At 37.4% G+C, this 22,257-nt stretch overlaps 1 protein-coding gene across 1 annotated transcript in view; it reads right to left on the reverse strand.

The window, feature by feature from the left end:
• Positions 1 to 22,257, reverse strand: part of LOC139733111 (periodic tryptophan protein 2 homolog) — a 96,394-nt gene that overhangs the window by 60,994 nt on the left and 13,143 nt on the right. The window contains exons 6-14 of the mRNA XM_071643958.1: positions 21,961 to 22,096; positions 20,785 to 21,020; positions 19,802 to 19,945; positions 17,343 to 17,550; positions 16,236 to 16,384; positions 15,491 to 15,638; positions 14,466 to 14,616; positions 13,433 to 13,613; positions 10,680 to 10,827 (exon numbers count right to left, since the gene is read on the reverse strand). Of these exons, the coding sequence (XP_071500059.1) occupies positions 10,680 to 10,827; positions 13,433 to 13,613; positions 14,466 to 14,616; positions 15,491 to 15,638; positions 16,236 to 16,384; positions 17,343 to 17,550; positions 19,802 to 19,945; positions 20,785 to 21,020; positions 21,961 to 22,096 (1,501 nt within the window). The remainder of the gene's footprint in view (positions 1 to 10,679; positions 10,828 to 13,432; positions 13,614 to 14,465; positions 14,617 to 15,490; positions 15,639 to 16,235; positions 16,385 to 17,342; positions 17,551 to 19,801; positions 19,946 to 20,784; positions 21,021 to 21,960; positions 22,097 to 22,257) is intronic.

Below are 22,257 nucleotides of genomic sequence, written 5' to 3' on the forward strand. Positions count from 1 at the left end.
TTGCAAATTTACTCTCTGACCAGAAAAAATCAATTTTAAGTCAAAGTTTGTGGAATCAACTTGCTGAAGTGTACCTGCTCTCATAGAATCCTTCCATTTCTGGGGTATAGCATTAAATATATCATTCAGTTTAAGCAATTCTTCTACCTTAAAACCAAGACCCAAGCTTTGAAAATGTGACTGAGATCTCAAATGACCGTTATCTAATATATCTTGTATTGTAATTATTCCTGCATCAAATAAATCTCTATGAAAAAACATCCTACCTGCTATGCGTACACTCCTATTATTAAATATTATTGGATTTACAACCTCATTTTCCAATTGTCTATATTTATAAATATCGAGCCAAACCTTCAATATTTCCGAATAAAAAGGTGGTACATTATCTGTCATAATAGATGAATCAAAGTCACACATAAACAGGAATCTACCTCCTACAGTACTAAAACAGAAGTCAAAAAATAATTTCCACCCAACTTCTTTTTCTCCATGTAGAAGGCGTTTTAGCCACATAATACGTTGTGCCTTAACAAATAACCGAAAGTTCGTCATTCTTAAACCCCCAAACTCATAATCTTGATACATAATATTTCTCTTTATACGGTCTTTGCCATGCCATAAGAAATCAAAGGTAATTTTTTCGACTTCTGAAAATACCCACTGAGGAACAACAATAAGTGATGCTACATAATTCAATTTTGACAAGGCGAATGTTTTCATAAGATGTATTTTTCCCATAAGTGTTAAATCTCTTTCTTTCCACCATCCTAAAAGACTTTTTATCTTACTTAATATTTCTTTAAAATTTAAATTCTCTTTTGCCTTAACATCTAAGGAAAAATAAATTCCTAATATTTTGATTTCTTGAACAAAATTCCCAAACAAATGAATATTTGGCCTATCTTTTTCCTCCCCAAGCCATAAGAAATTAGTCTTCCCTTTATTTATTTTGAGACCACTTATTTTCCCAAATTCATCAAATAAAAATTGTAACCTTTTAATTGAACCCTCATCTTTCACAAACAAAGAAATATCATCCGCGTATAAAATTTGTTTTATTTCATTTTGACCAAATTTAATTCCATTAATATCCTTATCTTTTCTAATAGCTCCAGCTAAAGTTTCCATAGCTAATAAAAATATATATGGAGACAGAGGATCACCCTGCCTCACACCCCGTTTGATATTAAAGTACCCCGTTGAGTTTCCACCGTTCATAACACAGCTACTGATATCCGTGTACAAGACTTTAACCCAAAATTGAAATGAATTCCCGAAACCAAATAATTGCAGAATTTTAAATAAAAAGATATGCGCTACCGAATCAAATGCTTTCTCAAAGTCCACCGCAACTAGATAACCGCAAGGATGTTCCAATGCATGAAAAAGAATGTCATCTATTATTCTTACAGCTTCTCCGATATTTCTGTTTTTCATATAGCCTACTTGATCATGATGAATAATTTCCGGTAACACCTTTTGAATCCTTTTAGCTAATATTTTTGATAAAATCTTATAGTCAACATTTAACAAAGTAATAGGTCTATAGTTTTGAACATACATACCATCTTTACCTTCCTTCTCTATAAGTGTAATTACTCCTTGCTTTTGAGATGTAGACAGTTCCCCCCTATTATATGCCTCATTTAGCGTTTCAACTAAAATATCTCCTAAAACTGGCCAAAAAGTATTATAAAACTCCACAGTAAATCCATCATTTCCCGGAGACTTATTAACTTTCATTTCCTTCAAAACTTCATAACATTCATTTTTAGTTACTTCACCTTCACATAAATTTCTACTTTCTTCATTTAATTTGGGAATACCAGATAAAAACATCAACTTTTCATCTTCAAGGATATCACAAGCAGAATACAATTTTTCATAAAATGTTCTAATAATTTTCAAAATCTCATTTTTATCTGACACTATTTCTTTCTTTTCATTGTATACTTCTTTGATAACACTTTTCCTTTTCTTAGATTTCAACAACTGTTCAAAATACTGTGTTTTCTGTTCTCCCTCTTCATACCACTCTGCTCTTGACCTGATTCTCAGACCTTGGCGAGAATAATCATACAAATTGTTTAGTGCTGTTTTTTTCTCTTCAATTTCATCCGTTATAAATTTTACAGGTAAAGTCAATAATTGAGTTTGTAAATGACTTATTTCTGATTCTAACTTTTCTATTTCCTTTCTCCTTCGTTTTGCCCTCTCCTTCGAATAACTGATTATAATATTTCTCATTTTCATCTTTAAAAAATCCCAAAAAAGTAATTTATCCTGGATTTCTGGAATCAATTGTTCCCTTAATTGATAAATTTTCTCATTCAACATATTAACAAACTCAAGATCTGCACATAAACTATTATTAAATTTCCAATAAGATTTACCAAATGAAAATTTATCTGCTAGATTCTTAAGTTGTAACAAAATACAAGAATGATCAGGTGTAATTGACGTAATGATATCGCACTTATTAACCAAATTAAGTGCATTAGAGGAAAAAAACCAATAGTCTAAACGACTTTGAACGATTGGCCACTTTTGCCTAAAAGTAAATTCCCTTTTATCCGGGTTTCTTTTTCGCCACACATCTTCTAGCTCATACCTTCTCAAAAATTCTTCCAATTTCTCATTAAACTTAGTTTTTATAATATTCTTTTGCCCCATATAATCTAATTTTCCATTCATGAGTATATTGAAATCTCCCCCTAAAACTACGAGCTGAGAAGGATCATACAATTCCGCTATCTTAGTATTTAGCTTATCCAAAAATTCAAACTGTGTTTTTTCTTTATCTCTAGTTGGGAAATAACAATTACCTACTAATATTTTCACGCTTCTCAGTTCTCCCTTCAGTAATATATAACGCCCATCTTTATCTAATAAAACATTCTCAAATTTAAACTTTAAATTTGGGGATAACAAAACTAAAGTTCCCCTACTATGGTTTGATCCATGGCTGAAAAACATTGAGCCATCCCACTCTGAGCTCCACCTTTCCTCTACATCAACAGTACTATAAGTTTCTTGAAGAAAAACAATGTCACTTCCTTTGCTTTTACACCATGCAAAAATGTTATTCCTCTTAGCCCTATCCCTTATTCCCCGAACATTCAAAGAAATTAACGTAAGATGCTCATTTGTTTCCATTATATAACTAAATTCTCATTATGAATGATAAAGCGTGCATTGGTACAAGACATGAATAATACAAAGTCCTCTCCCATGCGTTCCCGTTCAGGCCTCTCCAAGAATTTCCAACGAGTTGTGAGTACAAAGAGAGCACAGCTGATTTGTATAAACATGTAATTAGTTTGAGTGCGAGCAAATAGCAGAACCATCACAGAAAAGGAACCTATGTCTCCTTCCAACTGCACATGTGGTACAAACATTCCAAACACACAACATCTAACATACCTCAACCACGCCCTATCCATATCCCTAGATACCGATCCCTAACCCAGCCAATAAATTGAGGAAAAAAAAAAGTGAAAAAAAAAACTATATGTAGCTGGCGAGTGGCGATATATGCAGACTTGCATTGACATTCAGCCTACCCGCCTCAACAAAATTTTCATTTTTATGAGTATCTTGCCTATAGCCTAGATAGCTTATGACAGTTGCAAAACTAAACCTCATAAAATCTTAAATAGAAAGAAAGTCGAAACCCGCATAGTAGTGAAGGACATGGTAATGACGTAGTTTATATATCGCAATGAAGTAAATCTCATTATGATATTCAAGTACGTCAACCCTTTCCAAGAGCAAATATTTTTTAAAACAATACATGTATTTCAACCAGCAGAACAAAGGAAAAACTAATTAATTTATAATGTCCTTCCAATCGAAATAAATCGCAATAAATAAAATATGTGACCCTGCACCTCAAAACAAAAACAAAAAGTCGCGAACATGAGTTTCCACATAAGACCCCACTCTGAAAGAGCAGACCCTAAGCCTTAAAGATGTACAACTCAAACCAAATAGACTTTGTTCTGTTATGTTAGATGTTAAATGAAAAAGGGATTCCAAAAACACACCCAATCACATCACTCTACCAAAAATGTTCGAGACAAACCGCCAAAAACACACCCTCCTGCCCTTCCCACGATACCAAATTTTAGCATGATGCAAAAGAAGACCCGCTCCCTCATGAAAAAATCAAGTCCGGCCAAGCCGACCCACCCCACTCACTTTCAGTCCCCACGCAAAAAAACAGCGTGTGCGACCCCATGTTCACCCCGAGGTGCACGGTCACATATACCAGATGCACTACAAATTCCGCCCAGTACCGCACTGAGTAAACGGGGGTATGAGTATTATACAGAAAGGGGCAAACAACTGCAGAGTCAACCATTGGGTGTGTGCCGCATTGAAATGCAAAATGTAAAATTCATTAAACATCTGCCCTCTATAAAAAAGAAAACCAACATGCAATACAAAATCATAATTACACAAACACACTCTCATCGGTGAGGTACACCCAGTGAGCTTGTGTTTTATACATAACCTGGGTTATCAAGAATGACACCCAGTCGCACTGTCATTACCATTTTTAAAAAAAATCTAAACAATAGTTACATTTTTATGGTTGCCCATTATACATCAGTTCAATATTAATGTATAATACACTTTCAGGCACAAGTTGGTTGAATACAAAAAAAGAAAAAAAAAAGTAAAAAATTCACCCGCCATCCCTGTGCCAAGAATTACAGTTGCAATACCTTTGCACACATACACTGCTGTAGTTCATGATGCATCAATCTTTTCATGCACATTTTCACCTAAAGGATGCACACTAATAAAAGGTTGACAGAGATATGTGCGTTTCCAGGGTCTCAAATTTACCAATTGAACCTTTCTAGTCGGGCTGGAGTCATTCGACCGACCCATCTCCCAAATACATTCCAGGCATGCACCTGGGACCTACATTGTAACCAGCACGTATTAGTTGTACCTACTAAATAGGACCAAATCACATTGCTCCTACACATATAACAACTTATAACTTTTGTTATATTAAACATGATTTCATTTGAATATCAATTGTCCTGATGGGTAACCATTCCACTTCCAAGAATGTGTACTTACATAAACATGCAAAGTATATTATAGTCGCTTTCTTTGGCTAAACAGCTTCTGTCTATAGGTCCTTCAAATACATGCCACTCTGGTCTAAGTGCCAATTTGAATCAAAAGCATTATACAAAGTATCAGATTCTATACAATTTTGTCAAAAAAGCACATATTTTATCAAGGTCCTGGAAAAAAAAATGATAAGGAACGTAGAGATTATGCCTCAGTATTCTAACGAAATTTGGTATTATAAACGGGATATCTATAAAAGTGTTTCAGGACAAGCATTTAGAATGCAGTTAAAGTAAGGATGCAGATTGGAGCGCCAGAGCATGGCAACAATGCTTTCAACAATGCTATCAACATTCCAATGCAAAGTCCTGCATCGCTCGCATCCCAACATGGATCCCAAATGATCGACCTATTGAAATAAAGACCAGTCAAGTATGAGTCAAAACTGAATTTTCTCGAGGTGAAGTGTGAATCAAAGAGAAAAAAAAAGAAAAAAAAAAAGAAGAAAAAACCCAGAAAGGGTTTTTTCCTTTCTTTTCTTTTGAAATAGACATATTGACACAGTCTAGCTACCAATATCATTATTTGGCCATTTTGGTGACAGTTCAGAGTATAATAAAGACCTCATGCAGGATGCATGTTATGCAGCCCAATTTAATACAGAAAAGTGATCATATAATTATCAACATATTTCTTCGCCTTCTCTCAAGAGGAAGAATAATCAGCATACGCAGTTAGTTGCTTGCTATACACACAAATAAAATCAGTCGAAGATGGTTATGTCAAAAAGGTACTCCATGAAACTGTGTGTTTTCAAAACTTCCGTAAAGCAAAAACTATAATTCAATGACCCAATTTACATTGGAGATCCATTTTTTGTATTCATATTCATGAACTCATTCAAAATAGCTCCTTGGGTACAAAAATTGGAGATTTACCAACAAAATATACTTAATAACGGTTATGCCCGCAAACCAACTGCTCGTCTATCTAAAAATCTATCTCATTACATCCAATCAGAATATTTACGGTCTTGATCCTCGCTCAAATCCAGACTTCTCTATTCCACACCTTTTATAATAGTTATAGATTTAATTAAGGCATAACCAGGTTAGTAGAATAAGTCGGCCTAAATTACAGAACACATTGTTGGTAGTAGAAATAAGGATACATACATGCAGACTCTCAAAGTGAGTCTGTGGCAGTGGGGTTTACCAGTCTGGCGCTGTCATGACTCGGCAAATTGTAGTTAAAAATTTGTGTCAAAATTGAATAAAATAAAGCAACACCATAATATATCTGAAAAAAAAAATGCAAATTTCGACAGGCACCTATTCAATAGTAGATGGTGACTCCCAACTTGGTTTCTATGTATAATTTTTTTTTTTTAATCTCTGCATATATTCACATCAAATTCACTGCCATTTTAATCCAATTAATAAAAATCAATTTTTAGTCATATTCATGATGAAATTTTCAGATCATACTAACTACTATTCATAGAGATTAAGCCTCACTTGCAATGCCTTATTCCTTCCAAGTGTAAAATTTGCTTTCAAGTTTCAGTAATTCAGTTACCACGCAATAATATGAACTATGGAAAGCTGCATGAAAATGAATGTTCCAATTGGTGCTAAAGATGTTATCTACTCACACATTGATGTAATTAATCCGTAAAATCATTCCATCTGGTTGTTCCTCTTTCCTTCCACTGCAGGATGACACTGAGTATGCATGCATACACACACACACACACACACACACACATGAACAAACACGCATACCAATAGATGAAGTCATGGCCGAAGATGTCAAGTGTCTTGTAATTGATAGATGCCCTCACTAACTGGCTTTATGATCATAACACAACATCAACATAAAGATATTTTCATGTGAATTCCAGGCCAGCAACATAAATACATGTGTCCAAAGACAGACATTTGCTTGAATAACATCAGTAAGACTGGTAGGAGTCCAAATTGTGATTTATTGCCTCAGATATTGATTGATCTGTGGCCCAAGGGAACTCTTCAGATATTAAATTAATAACCCCTCCCCCTCGACTCCACTGCCTACCTCAAATTTCCTAGCTTCATTTGGCTAAATGGGACAGTACCAGGAAAAATTCATTACAAGCAAAAAAAGGGGGGCGGGGAGAAGGGACAGGGAGAGTCGGAGAAAAGAACTACACTGCTCAAACAAACAGTTAAAAAGGCAACAACCACAAAAAACATCCAATTATAAAGTCCTATTGCTTTTTATTTCTGGTCAAATATCCCCTCCCATGATATTGACAAGTTTTAATCCAATCTTGGCAGAAAGGATGAGGACAATCTCAGCTTTCTCGCATTATTACATCGCTCTTGACCTTTAAATCGGGGGGGGGGGGTTAAAAATTAATGTTCTGTTATATTTCTGCACTTTATCCTGCAAAGTTGCACCACTATAAAAATCACAGTAGATATTAAATGCACTGGTGATTTTATCTACATGTACAAGTCCTCAAGGGGAAAGGGGAATGTTCTATTTTACTAGTTTGAATATGGATATTTTGTGAAACAAGCGGTTAAATTCACCTCTTCCTGTTTAATACACTACAGTACTTTGAGTCTACTGTACATTAGGGATTTAACACAAGCCTCAGGTAGCAAGCTTTTTGGTTGTCATAAACAACTCTTTTTTCTTTCCTTTTTTAAATGTAAGAATTGAATGTGAACATGTCAGTACACTGGTCTAAAGAGAACTATTCTATAATCTCATTGGTAAGCAAGTCTCAAACGACCTGCTTTTGATTATGCAATTACTACTCACATGCATTCCTCATTAACTCTGCAAAAGCATTGGCATGTGATGACTTGCTCAGTCACAACAGAAGAGGGGGTACTTCCACTACCAGCAACTACCTCATCAAATGTGACTGATTTCATATCTCTACACATTACTCAAATATATGATACAAAATCACAGACCTTTTTTTGAAATACATACTTGAAACATGACATTGCATTTCAAATTCAGTTCAACCTGCACACAGCAACCACTCAATGGAAACAAAAGTGGCCTTCATGGGCAGGTGGATACTGTAGGCAGTATTTCTTTTTCCTACTCTGCACAAACCTACGGCGAGTACATTTACACACTAAATTGGCAGCACATTCGACTTCAACCCACAGTATTACTATTAGTCATTAAAAAAAAATAAATGCATCTATACACATCTGAGCGCAAAAGGTTTCAACATATCACCAATTGAAGTTTGTAGTCACTACTAAATATGAAATACTGACCGCAAGAGAAAAATGAGGTGGACACAGGCTGCATTAGACACATGGTTGCTATGAGAAGCTTGACTGTAGCTTTTGCTGTAACGAGCAGTTCATTGCACATATTCGGCAACCATCTCTACTTAAGCTCAAAATTTCACAAACAAGCAATATAAAGGAACAATACCCCCAGAGTGGAAAAACAAATAATGGAGATAATAATAAGATAATACGGACATTCGTCGGAAGAAAAACATTGATGCATTGTACATGGAAAGTGATATTACTACACTATCAAACTTTGATAATCTATTCCTTGTGTCATTATCAACCTTTCACAGTGGTTTGAAAACAGACAGACAACAATATGTATTTATTGATAATCATTACTCGAAATATAATTTTATAAATGTTGGTGTTCCTCAAGGTTCTGTATTACACTGTAGGACCATTGCTTTTTCTGATATATGTAAATGATCTGTGTTTTGTGAGTGATATTGTAAACCCAATTATGTTTGCAGATGACACCAATTTATTCTTATCTGGCAAAAATATACATGATATGACAGCATTGTTGAATACTGAACTAAAGAAGGTGTGTGATTGGTTTGTAGTCAATAAACTTACAATAAATTATGAAAAAACTGTTTATATGGTATTCAGACCAAACAATGTCAAAATAGATATTAGTTCATTGAATATAATGTTGTATGAAAATAGAATAACAGAGGCTCAGAATGTTAAATTTTTAGGTGTCATAGTTGATGACCATTTGAGTTGGAAATATCACATCAATGATATATCTTGTAAAATATCTAAAGTTATTGGTGTTTTAAACAGGATGAAAAGTTTTTTACCACTGTGCATTTTAGTGAATTTATATAATACTATGATATTACCACATATTTCATATTGTATTTGTGCATGGGGGAAATGTGCAATGTATTTATTGAATAGAGTATATATCTTGCAAAAGCGTGCAATCCGTGTTATAACGAATTCATCTTTTTTAACATCTACTGATTTTCTTTTTAAGAAGTTGAATATGCTCAAAGTAAATGATGTTTATTTGATTCAAGTAGCCAGTTTTATGTATAAACACTCTAAAGGTTATTTACCTCAAATTTTCAGCCGTTACTTTGCATTTAATAGATCTATAAATTTTTATGAAACCCAAAATTCGTGCAATATGTACGTTCCATTTTACCGACATAAGATATCAAGAAGTAGTATAAGATTTTTAGGTCCAAAATTGTGGAACAGTTTAAGCATTGATTTAAAACAAAGTCCATCTCTTGCATCATTCAGAAGAAAATATAAGTTACAGCTTATTTCAAATTATTGTATAAATGTGTAGTCCGATCTGGCTTAGTGCTACATAATGTCCCGTTTTGTAGACTGCTTTTGTTTTGTAATTTGTGTCTTATTTTGTCCTCTGTAAGTGCATTTAGTACTTGTAATTGTTTTATGTGCTTGTTGTTAATTATTCTGTAATGCTTTAATTGATAACTGTTAATTATGATATCATTATCTTAAATGACTCTCTTTTTTTTATTTTGTCTATGGGGTTCGGCCTTGAAAGGTCAATGGCCTATTGCTGTTCCCCTCCACACTCGCCACATATCCCGAGTCACAAACTCTGATTTTTATACATGTGCGTTATTTTGTTATTTTTTTTTTTCTGTGAACATTTTTGTTATGCTCACATGAAATCACATTGATTTCATTTTTCTTTTTATAAGATGTGGAAAATAAACTTGAAACTTGAAACTTGAAACTTTCCTGAACATTTCATTCAAATCCATTCATAACTTTTTTAGTTATTTTGCAAACAGACAGAAACAGACAGACAAACAAACCAACCAATGCAAACCTCCTTGGTGGAGGTAATAACAATAACAAGAGATAAGAAAATATCTTAACACATCCAAGAAAAAAAAAAAGAATGTGGGAATATACTGCTGGGGAGAACAAACTAGTCAGGACCAGAGGTATTCAAAGTTTTCTTCAATTTGTCTGCCCTCTGTACAAATGAAATTTGTAAGATCACAACTGCTGATCTACATTTTTGACAAACATGTTGGAAAATGAACCAGCAAGAATCGAACCTGTCATCTTCTATGTGTACTTTATGGGCAGCCGCACTACAACCAGGCTATCCCTGGTTGCTGGCAGTAACACAATGAACTTGGAACAAATGTCCAAGCCCTGAAATTCTGACATTGTCATGCTAAGTAGTCCAACTGGCGGACAAGGCATATCAAATAAAAGAAAGAGATGCGGGACCTGTCCCCAAGACAGAGAAAGTGTAAAACTCACCTTCATCCCGTCCAGTGACATGTTGGCCGTAATCTCAAACTTCTTGACCAGGAGCTGCTCGGCCACGTGGTAGATGCAGACATGTTTGGACTTTCCCGCCGCCAGCACACACGACCCGTCAGCTGAGTAGCACAGCGTCCGGAAGCACCTTTGGTGGTTGTGAGATGCCAGAGACCATGGGGTCAATTGTTGTTGTTGTTATTTTTAATCACAACATCAACCCCTACAACACGTTGTGATGATAACCATGTAGGCTCAAGACTACTCAAAAACTAGCCCTGGAGTTTACTTGCACACTCATCTTTTTACTGTATATACAACTGCTTTTCACTGTCACATACTCTGCTTTGAACAATGTCACCTAGTGTCACATTGCCCAACCATCCCAGTTTTAATAGCTTCATGGACAAGCTGCTATCGCGATTATAGATTCAAGTTTGAAAGTTTAATTGAGAATCTATTCACCTGGTGCAAGCTTTCATTTTTCTTTTACTTTAAATATTTGGTTTATGCAGATTGCACCCATCAACTGTTACTTTTTCAAAGATGAGCAACAGTCTAGCAAATATAAGACAAAGCGTTGTGCATTATGGATATAATTTGTCATCATAGAAACCAAGCATTCCTTCTGCATCACAAAACCAAATTCTTAAAGGCATAATTTACCATTTGCAGATGAAACAAAAACCAAACATTAGTGCTTTAAAATGTGAGCTAGGGATAGAAACAACCACTGTAAAAATTTGAATCTGTATAATCGATGTTAAGTATTGTTAAGTACGCAAAATGTGAACAATAGTTATAATAAGAATGCTTCCAGACTAAACCGTATACAGTTATGGTTTATTGAGAAAAATCCTGATATCTCCTCATATTTTAGTCTTTATTGCAAAATTTTATATGGTAGGATGTTTTGTGATACAACAGACCTACAAATATGCATCAAATGTGATATCTTGAATATTTTTGAAATCACTGCTCCCAAAGGTAAACTGGACCTTTAAAGTCTCCAGTCCGAGAGTGAGATTCAGTCTTGGAGGATTTGGTCTGCCATTCCTGGAACTGAGCCTCTTAGAAATTGCATTACTGTACATGTTCCGAATTATAGAGGAATATGTATGCCCTAGGGCCTACTACTGCAATTTACTCCCCTAAAACACCACTTCCATATACTGCACTGCTCTAATCAATTGCAGTAATCCAAATAAAGTGATTATGTTATGCTGCAGTTGTACTAGTGACAATGCCACTGATGTGTAATTTTACATGTGATGTCAAATCTACTGTGGTTATTTCTGATATCATATCTACTGGCATCACAGAAAGATATCAATGCAAAAAGGAAATCTAGGCTGCACTTATCGCCACACACTGAGAATACAGTGTTGCCAAGGCTGATTATATCTGACGATAAGAAATCAGACATCCTATCAGCACGATAAGATAGAATGAAGGTTGAATTTTCCAAATCACATGACACTATAACACTGTACCTGCATTCCATGAAATATCACAGTATTTCTCTATCCATCCAGCCCTCTATAACTCAGGGAATAATTTTCCTGGTACTGCACCACAATTCACTGTGCATTTTTTTTTTTACAACCACTACACAAACTTGTGCTGCAATTCTCTACCATAGTAAAGTACAGGATACCATTTTAAAATATTATTCATCAGCTGAAATTGCTAATCAAATTCAAGTCTGAAATTTATCCCCTGCTAACCCGAACAAACTTTTGATGTAGTGGTTATTTAAGGGAACAGTGCAATTTCAGGGGGTCTCTGAGCACATTGGGGAAGTGTTGACTTTCTTATTGCCACTAAAGTACAGCTATGATGTCACACATTGCCAATTTAAGGAGAATTGAGCATGCAAAACGGAGAAAATGTAGCATTAATACCCATGCTCATTCTCAAGAATGGTTTGAAGTGAAGCGCAAATCCATGTTCACATTAACTTCAATAAAACGAGTTAAATCTGACAAACAGAACAGTGAAGGTTCCAGTAAAATCGGACATTAAATGGGGGTTACGTATTAATTTCGAAGTTTAATGCTTTTAGAAAACAGAACTCTTCATCACTAGACTACCACTCATGCAACCAGATGCAGTGATGGGGACCATATTACTTTGCCACTGTCCTACTGGTTTGCACACAATATACACGTGTACATCATGAACATCAATGTTTTTGCTCAATAATTTAGCAATTTCTAACTGCCTGTGACACTTGGCAAGTAATCACTGCTAAGTTATTAACATCACTACCAAGTTATCAACAATCACATAATGGACTGCATATCATTTATAATTTTTCACTTCATACTTCAAGCAGGTAAATTTAGTGAGGATTACTGGTAAATTTAGTGAGGATTACTGTGCAGATGATTGGGATATTACAAAGCCATGACATCACTACCTTAGCCAATTAAAAAAGACAACCTTTTTTATTCTACGGTTGTTGACAATGAAACTTAATCTGCTGTTTTGTTTCTTAGCGTTAACATAAACATAGGTAGCCTTGCACTTCAAATAAATCCATATATAAATTCTTAGCATTCTTTTAAATACTCATTCATTCTAAGATTGACAAATTTGGGTTATTTCCATAAGTACTGGAATATTTTCCACTTAGAGTGTTGACTTTTCCTGTTGGACTGAAAACTTGGTTTAGTTCTTTAAGTACTGGAACATTGTATCAATTAAAATTGATTATTTTTAATGTCTTGCATGGATAAGATGGAACTTACTTTGTTGATGAGGCAGTCTTTGCTGTGACTAGATCTGATTTGCCCCCTGCGCTGCCCAAGTCGTGCCGACCCTCGACGGACCCGGTCTGGGTGGCTGTGGCCACATCCCAGAAGGTGATCTGGAAGTCCAGTGTAGCTACAGCCAGCTGCTGACCATCAGGTCTGAAGGCCACACACAAAGCTGATTGAGACAAAAGAAAAAAAGAGGGATGTGTTAGAAATGGCCACCCAAGGGAGATGAATAAAGTGGCCATTGTAGACAAGTGGCCGCTATAGACAGGGTCGTCAACATGCTTTTCTCTTTGGAAGAAATGTGTTTAGTGGTTGCATATATGGCAGGTGGCTGCTATAGATGGTGGTCGCTATAGACAGGTTTGACTGTAGTACAAGAGAACATTTTTGCAAAGTTCTGAACTCACATTTGTGTCACACTAGATGAATTTTATAATTCGATAATTGACATGGAGTACTGTTCATACATGCAGTTCCCCATGTTGACAGAACACACGTACCCCCGCACAGAAGTACGGGAGCTGGTGGGAGTTCTCGTTTCCTTTGTCTCTTTAATACAATCTATGTGGGTTGGTTTTTTTTTGTTGTTTTTTTTTTTGTAATGGTGCTTTGATTTTGATAAGCTGTATTTGGTTCTACATTTGAAATCGTTTGGGGTATGAGAATCAAATAGATATACATGTAGAGTGTACGTATATATAGCAGTTGTGCTATAGACATGATGATATAAGGCGCTGTGAAACAATGCAATATTTTCTAAGAGCCTTATACAAATGTAATTATTGTAATGTACTGTAAACTCATTTTACTTGCCAATAGTATGTAGACAGTGCTTTGATTACTGAATCAGTCTTGATCACTTGCAGTAAAACACTGCTTTTATCTATACATGCACAGCCCTTTTTTCTACTAAACATCTCTTAAGGCAAAGTATAAAAATTTTATTAGGCAAGGCAAAGACTTCAAGCAAATCGCAATGATATGGTGACGACAAGGTATTGTTCATGGGTTTATTCCTCACCATCAGACGTGAGTCGCAGTGTCTCTCTCGCCCCCTTGCCCTCAAAGACCTCCCACAGGCGGACCGTCTTGTCCCATGATGCACTGGCCAGCTGGGAGCCGCTGGGAGAGAAGCTGAGGTCGGAGACTGGTCCTTCATGACCAGCCAGGATCTGGACAGAGCAAGGGATTTGCAACAGTGGGAGTGGATTAATTCAGACTTTGTCTATAGACCTTAGCCCTTCCCCATTCTTGCTGTGGCTTATTGTTATTTTGATGACAATTGTGGCCTGTTTCCTTGAATGAAGACATAATACTCAAACCCCCTCAATTTTTACTACAGGGTTCTTGTTTCAGAGTACACCAGGTATTGAAAAAAAAAGAAAGATATATGCAACATTTGATACCACTGTCTGCATCTCAATCAAATGCGCATATGATATGGTGGATATATATAGGATACTATAACAGTGATTTAAGCATTGATTTCAATGGTAGAAGTATATATATGGATTATATACATATTGATTTGACAATTATGCATATATTTACAGCATATGCTGAGTTGATTTGGCCTCTTACAGCAAAAAAAAAGGATGAAAAGGCATTGACATCACCCAGTCAGTATATGTCACAACTCTTAAAGTCCATACTGTTTAAAGTGAAAAACTAGTCTATATCAAAGCTTCTATCATGACAACTGGGGTTTGCAGTCTGAACGTTTTCTTAGGACTATCATGGCACAGGGCTGCGTTATGTGCATACTCTCAAATTGAAACATCATATATCCCTACATTGTGCGGGTATCCAAATACTGGACATGCTCTGACAGCGCCCTGCCACCAATGAAGATGCTACGATTAGATTAATCTGGAGTGAAAATCCAATCATACTGTAAAAGCATGTTTCTGCCCAGTGCTGGTAATTTTTCTACAAAAGCTCTGACTTAGAAGTAACTAATGGTTGAAGATGTATCCTTAATATGACAACACAGAATTCCAAAGGAAACAATTTGTGTTAAAAACTTAGTATAACAACTCTAAATACCTCAAGCAATCTGCCTGTTTTCATAGACCACATGAATATCTCAAAGACATCCTGCCCCGCGGCACACACGATGTCGCCGCTTGAATCCACTGCCACACAAGAGAACTGGACTGGCTGGGGGGAGGTGAAGGTTCGGAAGTTGCGGTATCTGGCGGAGAAACAAGTTGACAAGAGAGTGTCATGAATATGTATATATGTAAATTAATGTATGCATGATTCATTCAAAGAAACCCACTTGGTGAGAAGCTTCTAGAGAAAAAGAGATTGCACAAATGGCGCTCGAGGGAATGAAGTTGCATTTTGTCGTTTCCTCCTAGATGATTGGTGGTGTTGTGGCTTTGCTATCGTTGAATGTCAAGAGAAAAAAAGCCTGTGCGGTTGATCGTGTTAATCTCATCTTCAAGGTTGTAATGAGAGTGAAAAGAATATCAATGAGAGAGGAGTGCTATAGCTGCAGCCTACATTGCATTTGATCTATTTCTGACTTTCATAATAATGGCCTTGTTGACTTTTCAAACAGCATACTGTATAATCCATACATTTTGCAGGATTTTTATTTTTTGTGTATTTCATGAGTTGGGAGCTATTTGCAATTTCAAATGCTGAAAAGTGAGTGACAGACACATGGGAACCACCCCTTTCTTGTTCCACAAAGGAAACAAGTAATACTTGTGGAAATAATATCACCATAGAATATGGAGTACAATCATCTACGAATGCTGTCAATGCAAAAGTTTCCCCATACCTGTGAAGGTCAAATGCCCGGACTGTCCCATCCAGCGACGAGGACACAACCACTTTCCCTGCCTGGTTGAAGGTCACACCCGTTACTCCCGACGTGTGTTCGCTGAAGGTCACAAAGCAGAAGCCACTGGATGTGTTCCATAGTTTGACCTTTGACACAACAAAAAAAAATCAATGCGCAACTTCATTAAATATTTCCTCTTAATTCATTGAGGATGAGTCCCATGTTTACTTGGGCAAGTGTCTATGGGAAATATGTGTTGTAGCAAAATCAGCCCTTTTTCAATGGGTTCAGGGAGTTTTGACTTAATGAGAGCATTTTGAATAACTCATGTGACTTTACATAGCATGAGATTTTAATCGCTGATTTAATACTTTATCCAAGATGAGATTCTGTTGGTTGGACTATTGCAAAGCTATCATAACTATACATATCAGTAATCAAAATCACTACTACTGTAAAAGTGGATATTTTCACGCGACTAATTTTTCGCGCTTGGCCGTGTCAGAAGATTTTCGCGTGTTTTGAATTCCACGGAATCAAGACATCAAGTACTGGAACATATGGCATCCAAAAATATTCGCGTGCTTTTATTTTCGCGTTAGCTTCTCATTGCGCGAAATGCGTGAAAATTTCAACACCGCGAAAATTTCCACTATTACAGTACTTAACAGTAGTTTTCCTTTGAAGCACACATAGACATATACAGATTATCTTCTACTATTCATGGCACAAGTCTGCACAACACTGCTGGTTATGGTATGCCTAAGGTATTGTGAAATATTACTCCTAACCTCTTTTCTCTTTTTCAAAATCTCTCTCTATCTTTTCTTTCTCTCTCCTCTCTTCCACTTGATCTCTTTCTCTCTTCTTCCAGTCTCTTCCTTATTTCTCTCTCTTCTTCACTCTTTCTTTCCCTCGCTAAACTCATTTCCTCTCCCTTTCCTCACTACTCCACCTCCTCCTCCTCATCATCATCTTCATTGTCGTCATCATCGTCATCATCATCATCCTCGTCATCCTCGTCATCATCATCATCATCATCATCATCATCATCATCGTCATCATCATCATCATCGTCATCATCATCATCATCATCTCCTGTACCTTCCCGTCGTCGCCCCCGGTAACGATGAGCATGCCGTCCCGCGAGTAGTCCAGGCAAGTCATGTTGTTGAAGTGTCCCTGCTGCTTCAGCACGTAGCTCTCACTCTGCCACTCCCACACCAACAGCTGACCGATGCCCGTACAGCCAAAGGCGATCCAATCCCCTGGTGAGTTGAAGACTACCGACGCCACCTTCTGGCTGGATATGCTGTGGTATGGTAGAGGTTACAAAACAAGAGACCCGGGGGTCACGCGCTCACCTGAGTATCGCAAGTTCACCTTCCATGCTTTCTTGCAGACTCTTACCTGAGAACATTGGAAACTTATGGTGGGGGTAGCTTTGAGAATAGGGGCATGGTGTCCATTTACTCCATCACACTGGTAAAAATACCTACCAAGTACACTGTACTTTATAGAATGTTGGATTATGCAGCTTGGGAAAAAAGACTAAAAGCCCCATCACTTTTGATTAGAACTAGAGAAAAATATTATTCAATATTCATTAATTTAGGTTTGGACCCACTGGGGCCCCCAAGGAAAGTATGGTGTCCATTCAAACACTTTGAGATCTTATCCCTATGGGAATGCTTATACTTGACAAGTTTGGTGAAAATCCATTATGTTGTTTTCAGCAAGAAGATGAACATTGGGTAGGCCCGCATTTGGACCCCCCCCCCCCCATCCCATCCCACTTCCTTGGGTCCCAAGGGGTGGGGGGCACCCCTGATTCTCCCATGAACAAACTTGAGACAACAGTCATCAATATACTGACTCATTGTATTAACTTAGCTCAATCACTTCCAGTTCTAGAGAAAACCTGTAAAGATTCGTTACAGGAGGGGGGGGGGGTGGGACCCCTGGGGCCCCCCAGGTGGGGCATGGGCACAGATGGAATTGAGATTCTATCCCCCTAGGGATGCTACCTGCCAAGTTTGGTGAAAATTAGTGATAGGGTTTTCAAGAAAAAGATGAAAATTTACAATTCCAGTCCAAATTTAGGCCCCCTGGGGCCCCCCAGGTGGGGCATGGTGCCCATTTGATGGGAATGAGATTCTTTCCCCCTAGGGATGCTACCTGCCAACTTTGGTGAAAATTCAAAATTGCATTTTCAAGAAAAAGATGAAAATGTACAATTTGGGCCCCATTAGGACCCCTCCCCACCCCCCTCCCTGGGTCCCCAGGGGGGCACCCCTGATTCCGCCATGAATAAACTTGAAACTACGGTCATCAATGTACTAATTCATAATATTAACTTGGCTCTATCACTTTTGGTTCTAGAGAAGAAGATTTTTAAAGATTCCTTAATTTTGGGGGGTTTGGCCCCTCTGGGGGCCCCCCAGGTGGGGTATGGTGCCCACTTGAACAAATTGAGATCCTATCTCCCTAGGGAGGGATACTACCTGCCAAATTTGGTGAAAATCGGTCAAGGGGTTCTCAAGAAGAAGATGAAAATGTAAAAGTTTACGCACGACGGACGACGGACAAAGAGCGATCGCAATAGCTCACTTGAGCCTTCGGCTCAGGTGAGCTAAAAATTCATATAATTTCATATCAAAACAAAATGTAGCATATCACACTTGATAGAACATTTCTGTAATGCATTCAAATTCATGTGTTTCTTTTCCTACAATCTAGTGGCGAACCTGTTATTTCATCACATGTTCCCTCAAATGAAAGTTTCTATGCAGGAATTCACTTGAATAGCATTCTGCAGTTGAAGCTACTTGGGGCAAGTCTCCAGCAAGATTTGTTGTTGTTAAGGCAATCTTTTGTGAACAAAAGCATGCATGGAATTTGAATGCTCCACAGAATCAGTTTATCAAAAGAGTGGGAGGCTGTGGAATGCTGGCTTACTTTGTGCTACAAACTGAATTTCAGCACAGTTTCAGGCCATATGAGATGAGCAATACTAGTATCAGATTACACATTGGTGGTGCAGTGGCACAAACACTCAACTGGGGTAGGAAAGTAGTGTCTTCAAATCTACTACACTGATTGTTGAAAATGATTTGTTTTTGTGGTTGTTTATTAATGGTTTGTTGCATCCACAAACCAAAATGCACTGTAGAGTAACTCATTAGCCAACTTCTAATAGCTCAACAATTAGTTGCTGATGTTCACACCTAGTCATTTCAGTATGGATGTCACATTCTGGTGAACTGCTTGTTCCCCCAGAATCAGCTGAGAAAGGTGCCCTGGGGGGTGTTTCATAAAGCTGTTCTTAAAGTTTAAGAATGACTTAAGAATGACTGAAACACATTCTGATGTGGTATACTTATCAGAATTGCAATAATACAGCACAAGAAGTGATCACCAGTCACTCTTAAGTCGTTCGTAACTTTAAGAACAGCTTTATGAAACCCCCCCTGGTAAGGATGTACAATAGAGCAGAGTACTGTTGACGGTCAATCCGACTTTTGTGGTGGCTTACGACAATGACAAAACTCTGCGCGGCTTACCTGAGTGTGTGGATGAGGTTGAAGTCCGGCATCTCATGGATGTGGAAGAGACCAGACGCAAACCCGACGACAAGTATGTGGTTCTTCTTGTGGTAGTCGGCGCACGTCAGGTTGTTGAAGTGGCCCTCCTTGTTGAAGAAATGCCTGCGATACGTAGACAAGACTACGATTACAGATGACAATCACACCACTGTCATCCATAAATTGGCTTCCCTCCAAAGCATCCACCCAATTCAAATAAGACTCAAGTGTCAGGAATAATTCTTGGAGAAATCCCATCAGGTTTCACAAATTGCACTTGCAGATGGCTATTGGCACCACACCAAAATATTACCCCATTCCATACAGAAACCTGATATACCTCGTTCCCAAATTGTAGACAAAAGTGTCTGCATTCATGGCCTAAACTCATGTTTATTTATGTTATGCTGACCATAAAAATGACTTCATTCAAAAGATTATAGTTTCTTCTATCAATATCTGCTGTTTTTTCTGTATCAAAACTGCATTTGTTGGTCTAATCTTCCTTTTTTCAATGTAGTCATACATTTGTACACTTGTTTTGCTATAAAACTGGTATGAGAACGTATGTAGCCCTCAAGGCTGAGCTCACAAGATTTTAACTTTCACCGACCCCATTCAGGTGCCCTTTTACTGTATAACAAAATAGTTTGAGAGCCCATCAGTGCATACTCTATTCATATCTCATGTCCGATCAATATTTTGCATTGTTCTATGGCACATGCAGTCGACCATGGAAAGAGTACTACTTGACTGGTTTTGTACACAGTGATTACCAACCTGTCCAGTTCTTTGTCGACTAGTAAAAAGAATCCCGTTTGGGGGCAATGAAGGCTCTCAGAGAATTGTTGGAGGAACGGAATAACAGATAACAAAATTCATATCAAACCTGGTAAAGTAATTAAACTTTGCAAAGACAAAGCAAACATACAAACCATCATTACAAAAAAAAAAAATCTTACTTTGCAACTCTTTTGTATGTCATCTTGTTCTTCCTTCCTCCTTTCTCCTCCTCCTCCTTCTTCTCTGGTCCTTTATCTTCATCTTCTTCCTCCTCATCTTCTCCATCTTTCCTCTCCACTCTCATTCTCTTTCTGGGATGATGGGGGCGATATTTCTCCTGCGCTGGCCGCAGGTCTTCGAGGTCGATATCGCTCTCCCAAACATTCAGCCTGCCCTTCCGACACATCGTGAAGAGCTGATGGTCAGCAAGTTAAGGAGAAGTCATGGCATTTATTCTTATTAGAGACTACTGTCTCGTAAATTGCATTTTAGTTTATGCATGCAGAGTGACACAAATACAGTTTCTAAGTGTAGTCTCATGTAGAAGTAAGAGAATAAGATGTAACACAAGGATCTTTCTCTGGAGAAAACAGAGACCATCATAAGCTGGCCATGACATCAACACCTTTACACATAATACTGGAGTTCCTCCTGTAAAGATTACAAACAGTAACTATGAAAACTTGTGTGGATTGATTTTTTTTTCTAATGTCATGCATTTCTAATTTTTTGCTTAACATTCCTGCAAAGAGTCACAAGAAAGGCACTGTTTGTTTTGAATCACAGTAGTTTGTCTGATAAAAATACTGAGATTTGTTTAACCACAGAAACCATGATGCTTCAATCACACAATTACTGCCTTTTAAACTCTTCAATTGTGTGTATCTGAAGGTAGTCCAAGCTCTACCCAGTACGCAGACAGTGTGGTATGATAACTGTTGGACACCATATTATGGAAGAGAAAAGTTGTAAACAACCAAAAAGCTGTTCAAGAGTTCACATTCTTGGCTCACAGTACATTGCACACCAAAAGAAGACAGCTCAAGCCTGTATAAATGAAAAAATGTGTACTGTAAAAGTGGAAATTTTCACGGTGTTGAAATTTTCATGCATTTTGCGCAACCAGAAACCAGCACGAAAATAAAAGCATGCGAATATTTTTGCTTGCCATATGTTCCAGTAGTTGATGTCTTGATTCCGCAGGATCAAAAACATGCGAAACTCTTCTTACCCCGCCGAGCATGAAAAATTAGTAGCTGGAAAATATCCACTTTTACAGTATGCTCTGTGGAGGACAAATGCTGCAGTCTCCCATATGACAATTGTTGAATGTGGTCATTGGCTTGAAAGGATACATCCAGTGAGTTTTCCTCAAAGAAACACGCAACAATCTTGTCCTGATGGCCACCCAGGCCGTAGATGACTAGCTGGTCTTTGTCCGTCACAGCATAAACGCGTGTACTCATATCCTTTGATCCCACGGCAAGGACTCTGAAGTAGGATGGGTACAAAAGAAGCATAAGCATGCAAAAATCATGCCAGTCTTTGCTCCTAGGTCAACAATCTCTCATGCACATTTTTTTGTTTGTTTGTTTCTTTTTGAGCATTTCAGTACTACTCCCTACAGGTATCTCTCACATAAGATGTACATC

Source organism: Diadema antillarum, unplaced genomic scaffold, assembly GCF_040938485.1.
Source record: "Diadema antillarum isolate AM-2024a unplaced genomic scaffold, OU_Dant_1.0 seq00000460_RagTag, whole genome shotgun sequence".
Lineage (NCBI taxonomy): Eukaryota > Metazoa > Echinodermata > Echinoidea > Diadematoida > Diadematidae > Diadema > Diadema antillarum.